The sequence below is a fragment of the Nicotiana attenuata genome, chromosome 12, assembly GCF_001879085.1.
Source record: "Nicotiana attenuata strain UT chromosome 12, NIATTr2, whole genome shotgun sequence".
Taxonomy (NCBI): domain Eukaryota; kingdom Viridiplantae; phylum Streptophyta; class Magnoliopsida; order Solanales; family Solanaceae; genus Nicotiana; species Nicotiana attenuata.
This window is the reverse complement of record NC_032000.1, coordinates 16,973,711-16,980,146: the sequence shown is the minus strand read 5'-3', so window position 1 is coordinate 16,980,146 and position 6,436 is coordinate 16,973,711. Positions and strand designations below refer to the sequence as shown.

The following is a 6,436-nucleotide window of genomic DNA, read 5'->3' as shown; positions in this document are numbered from 1 at the left end:
CTCTTCCGATCTGTATAATTAGCAGAATTAGTATAGTAGATAGATGGAACAGGATAGAGGAACAAAGCTGAATCTGGGACTGATGTCCAGATCAGGCTTTAAGAGAAAGATGCTATGTAGATATTACTTGGTAAATAAAATTTTTTACTTACCAAAAAAAATAGTATATTTTGTTATTTATTTAATTTCTATGTATTAATTATTAAAAAAATAACTTATTGTAGCATATAGTATACCAAAAATAATACATTACTAATAGTTGAAGTATATTATTGCAACATACTATGACACCCATAGTATATATCATATACTGACAGGGTATCATAGAGGACTAGTCATTTTTTCACCAAACAAAATACTCATCAGTCATCTATGATACCCACATGGTATATATCAAATACTAACATAGTATCATAGAGGTATGGTTCACTACTTTCATAAACATACTCAATCCTCTATGATACTCACATAGTATATATCATATATTGATGGGGTATCATAAAGGTCTGGTCCATTTCTCTCAGAAAGACACCCAGTCCTCTATGATACCAACCTGGTATATACCATATACTAACACAATATTACAGAGGATTGGTTCATTCTTTATAAAAAAATCATTAGTCCTCTATGATACTCGTATGATATATATCATATACTATCAAGGTATCATATAGTACTAGTTTATTTTTTCAGGAAAATTAGCAGTGTATTGTTATAATTAATGATATACTTTTGAATTAATTATTATATACCAACATAACATATAGTATAACATGTTGGTATACAATACAACTTTATCTTCTTTGCTAGTTCTATTTAATATTGGCCTAAATTTCAAAATCTACTCCGAAAATCTCCACCAAACTTACTCAAAATTTAGCCATAGCCTTCAATCAACATTTCGAACATGACTCGGTAAATATTTTATCAAAACAACTATAAAGTGAGATTTTTCCTATTATTTTCATGGAACTCCATCAAAAATTCATTTAAAAAAATATTTGCAAATACCTAGTCGAAAAAATCTAAAAAATTAAAAAAGATTTATTTATTACTGTATATTGTTATATTATATTGTATACTAAAATAATATAATGTTATTATTACTATGACTTTAGCTTTGCACAATAGCACCTAGATGATTCAACAAAATAGTAGTTGAAGTATACTATTATGGTATATTGTATACTATTACAACATACTGTTGCGGTATATTGCATATTATTACAATATACCGTCACAATATATTGTATACCATAATAATATACTGCTGCAGCATAGCTATATACTCCTACGGTATATTGTATAACGTAGAGGGATACTATTAGGTAATTGTGTTCTTCTTCGATTATTACAGTATACCGTTCCAGTATATTGTATACTATTGTAGTATAGCTATATACTCCTACAACATATTGTATACTGTAGCGGGATACTGTTGGGTAACTATGTTTTTGTCGATTTTCAGCTAAAAATTTCGATCTCAATCACCTCAAATCAACACCAAATGCAATCAAATTTCAGTATGAACTTCGAGAAGGTACTATAAGCAATATTTAATAACACCCACTTTGAATCAAACAAGAAATCTTAAATAAAAATTTTTTATTCAAGAGCTTCAAGCCCGACAATAGTGAATATTCAAATACGCATAAACATTCAGATCTGGGAAGCTTTCTCGAAGGTACTATAAGCAATATACACCCACTTCAAATCTAATATTAAAATCTTCAGGTTGAAAAATCATATATTTGGAATTTTGGAAAGACTTTAAAAAAATCCGTAAAATTTTAATTTCAGCAAAAAATACGAAATGCAAAATCCGAACAAGCATGAGATTTTGACAAAAAAGTGATGAGATTACATGGAAAAAAAGGGGTCAACTAGATTTCATAGTTTATTTAAAGAGAAAGCTCTAGGATTTTAACTTCAAAGGGTAAAGGGAATGTTTTCCACTAGATTAAGCTAGCACAGAGAAAACAAATCAAAAGGCAAAAGGGAATGGGTAGGTGGTAAAATGTTTCGGCCGAATAGGTAGGTTTTGTAAAAAACTTTCATATGGGTAATTACGGGTAATTATTTTGGATTGTGTGGGCATTTAGTATAAATTTCCCTTTTTTAATTGCAAAACCCGAACTAACCCGACCTATGTACACCCCTAAGTCCTAACTAATCCACGAGAGATGCAAGGCAAAGTAGCCAATAAAGTATTAGCAGCTGTTACACTTAATAATCCTAAAGATGAAGAAAAGGTCCTACATCTTCATGACACTCACGTTCTAAACCAGTCCCACAGTCCCTCTGAGGAACAAATTAAAGGTAACAAACTTGATAAAATGATTATATCAGAAAAGAAGGAAAAAAAGGTACACAGCATAACATAAAAAAGTTTGCCATGGCCCAATGTCTCATCATTCTGGTAGCTGGCTTAGTCATTGCAACAACAAAATATAGAGAGACCATACTTTAATTACTCCTATTACTTCTCCTTTTATTCTATTTGACGTGAAATACTTTCTTTTTTTAGTCTGTCTTAACAATGATTTTTTTTATTTATATTTAAAGATAATTTAACTTTAAATTTCTCTATTTATGGTAACTAAACTTTCTTTATTTGCCGAGTAAGAATTATGTATAAAACAAAACCCCTCAAAAAAGGCTCAAACATGGCTACAAAAAAATATTTATTGCATCTTTTAGATCACGATAAATTTCAAAAGTTTTTATTTCTTTGTCAAGTTCTGGATTCGATCAAACAAAGAAGTGCAGTCCGGTGCACTAAGCTCTCGCTATGCGCGAGCTAGGTCCAAGAAAGGATCGGACCACAAGGGTCTATTATACGCAGCATTACCCTGCATTTCTGCAAAAAGACTGTTTCTTCTATCAATCACCTTTACAAAAATTAATGAGACGGGGGGAGTATTTTTTTTTAGCACTCATTTCTTCTTCCAACTACCTCATGATTATTATCACATTCTTTTTTCTCTCTTATTATAAGTATCAATCCTTGAACTAATTTCATCACATTAGTTCAGACAAAAGATGGGTAGAACTGGAGCTAGAATGCCAAGTTTTTGCCTAAATAGAATTAGACCTCATGTTCAAATTCGTTCACCACCTATACAAGCCAAAAACAATGAGAATTTAGCTAAGAAAGTTGAATGTGATGATCATGAAGAGAAAAAGGATACTTCATCAGCCATGGCTGAGGAAAAAAACACTGGTGATATCGCGAAATCGACACCGATAATTGGCCGGAAAATCATGATTGTGATTGATTCTAACCTTGAATCCAAGAATGCATTGCAATGGGCATTAACTCATACTGTTCAGAGCCATGACTTACTTGTTCTTCTCTATTTTACTAAGTCTTCTTCTAAACAAGGTTTAGTACTCTTTTGCCTTTTTACCCTTCTAGTTTTTTTGTTTTTTTTTTAAAATAATTTTGTAGTAACTTTTTCATATATGGAGCTTTTTTTTTTTGGTTTAATACATAAAGGGAAATTCTCATAGTTTTTTTTTTTTTTTTTTTTTTTTTTTTTTTTTTTACAGATGAAGATTCTAAAAAGGAAATAAATCCAAGAATTTTTGAGTTTCTTGCTTCTATGAAGAATACTTGCAAGCTGAAAAGACCTGAGGTGTGTCATCTCAATTTGCTGTTTTAAATAGAAATTATGCTTTTAATCAGATAATATTCTTATCATCAATTTCTTCTTATTGTTTCTATTCTTTATTTATTTTGTTTTAGAATTTAACTTCTGCATATTGATTTTTATACAATCAAGTCGCCTACAAATATTTAGGATCTAAGCTATATATATATGCAGGAATAGTGTAATTTATTTTTGCATAATGAGCGTAACTTAACATGTTCTAACAAGTTACTTAGTAGTATCATTTATTATAAGTTATAAATAAATATTAATTTTTCCTCTATATATATATGTGTGTGTGTAATTATCTTTTAGTTAGTATTACCTGAGTGGGAAATATTTTTCACATGAAACTTAAAGTCGGTAGCTGCCGCGATAAACAAAACTTGTTAGCTAAAAACTAAATTAGGCAATAACAAGTTAAATTACACTAATAACATAAATAAATTTTACGTGATCATTTCATTGTACATATATTATTTTTTTATTTATTTTAACCTTGTATGTTGAACAGGTTCAAGTGGAAGCGGCAGTGGCACAAGGGAAAGAGAAAGGTCCAGTAATAGTAGAAGAGGCCAAGAAACAAGAAGTGTCACTTCTGGTCTTAGCCCAGAAGAAAAAGTCCATGACATGGCGGTTGATTATGATGTGGGCCGGCGGTCGGCTGACGGTTGGTGGTGGCAGCAGCGGCGGCGGTGGGGTGGTGGAGTACTGTATTCAGAATGCTAGTTGCATGGCAATTGCAGTGAGGAGAAAAAGCAAGAAACTTGGAGGATACTTAATTACCACCAAAAGACAAAAAGATTTTTGGCTTTTGGCTTAATTATAAAATTTACATAGTGTGCTTCTTGTAAATTTATAATTACAGTAACTTATATGGATTGGAAAGTGAAATGGAAAGTTATTAGTGAGTCAAAGATTATTATTGGGCAATGTTGTCTGTCAAATTAACTCTAATCTTTTTTCTGTTGAAGCTTTAGATATGCCAGCAGTAATGAGTTCTCAAAAAAAAAAAAAAAAAGATTTTACAAGTTCAAAATTGTAAAATGAGAAGCAAAAGAGAGATCAAAATTGCTTAACGGATTTTGACATTATATGTGGATCCAAAATTTGAACTTGGTGCGATTGAAAATAGTCTTGATGTAACCGGTAAAGTTGTTCTCATGCGATCAGAAGGTCACGGGTTCGAGCTGTGAAAACAACTTCCTGCAGAAAGGCAGTCTAAGACTACATATAATAGACCATTGTGGTCCGGCCCTTTCCCCAAGCCCTGCACCGGGCTATATCCTTTTTGTGTGTTCGGGTTTGAAAGTCTTTCTCATTCCATCTAATTTTGTTCTAGATCTGTATTTGTAAACGAGTTTTTTAATAGTTATTGAATTCAAGTGAACTCATAGCTTACTCACTAGCATAGGTGGATCTAGAGCATGAAGACTGGGTTCACCAGAAACCAGTAGCTTTTGTTCATACCTTGTATATATACTAAGAAATTCATTAAATATTTATAAATATCATATTGTGAACCCATCAACTATTGAGTATTAACTTAAAATCGTTGTAGGAACCCATTAGCTTTAAATCCTGAATCCGCCTATACTCACTAGATCCACCCCTATTTGATATGACACGTTTATTATAAAAACTTAACCTAATATGTTGAAAGATTGTATGGATAATATATAACTACACATCGTTGGAATTCAGTGCTCAGTCTACACTATTGATTATTATAACTTCTAATAAACTAATTACTATTCTTATTATAATTTATGACTCTCAAGGTTAAATTGTTTAATTTAAGATAAACATGACTAATGCAGGTTAACTATTTCTTTTTAATCTCAATCACGCAAATAAATAAATAAATAACTGGCAAAGTACAAAGGGACCAAATGAAAGTGATCAGTAAAATGAAAGCACATGGCTACTAAGCTTTTTCAAGAGATGAGAACCCTAAAGTGTAGACATGTCGGACAGGTTAACTAACTCGATTTTAATTATTCTTCAGATCACTTTTATTAATTTGGAGCCTTGAAAATTACTCCACTTTTTAATATTAGTTCTTTCTTTGAAAGCAGACATAAATTGATTGAAAGCGACTATTTTAATATATAGTTTAGGCGAAATACATAAACCGCCCCTTTAAGTTGTCCTCAACGATCATCCAGACACCTCAATTGGCCCCTTTATCATTTAAACACTTCAAGTGACTGTTAAGTAAATCAAATAGACACCCGAGTGCAGCAAACCAGATGCGTGATTACACTTGCCAATGACGTGTCAAATGAGCCAATCAATGAACCACACGTGTAATTTGTAATTAAAACTTAAACACATATAATTAACAAAAAAAAAATGAATTTAACCCTTTCCCCTCACTTTTAACTAAAGCAGCGCCTTCCTCCTCTCCCCCCCCCCCCCCCTTCCTGCCTCCAACTTATCTTCTTCCTTCCGGACCATAACCAGCACCACCCCCATTCATCTTCTGCCTCTCTTCTGCGTCTACTTTCTCTTTTCCCAAATCCACCCTCCATCCAACTAATTAAACACAGCTCATCTCTTTTGCCAGAAAATTGACTTCCAAGGAAAGCTGAAAGAAATGATTCTACTGGACTTTTGAGGACAAGGAATCACTTATACTTGAGTATTTATAGGCTCAATTAGTCATCAGTTAGAACTTTGGAGTGGGTAAAAAAGTATTAATGTCCTTAATCTTTGGGGATTCGGTTCTCCAAGGGGTAGTTTTATTTGGGAGAAAAGAAGTCTAACGAAGTGATGACTGG

General features: G+C 32.1%; 1 protein-coding gene across 1 annotated transcript; it reads left to right on the top strand.

Moving 5' to 3' along the window:
- Positions 2,921–4,652, top strand: LOC109235327. The gene is made up of 3 exons (XM_019401390.1): positions 2,921–3,385; positions 3,553–3,638; positions 4,168–4,652. The coding sequence occupies exons 1-3, from the start codon at positions 3,043–3,045 to the stop codon at positions 4,474–4,476; spliced, it is 738 nt and encodes a 245-aa protein (XP_019256935.1). The 5' UTR covers positions 2,921–3,042; the 3' UTR covers positions 4,477–4,652.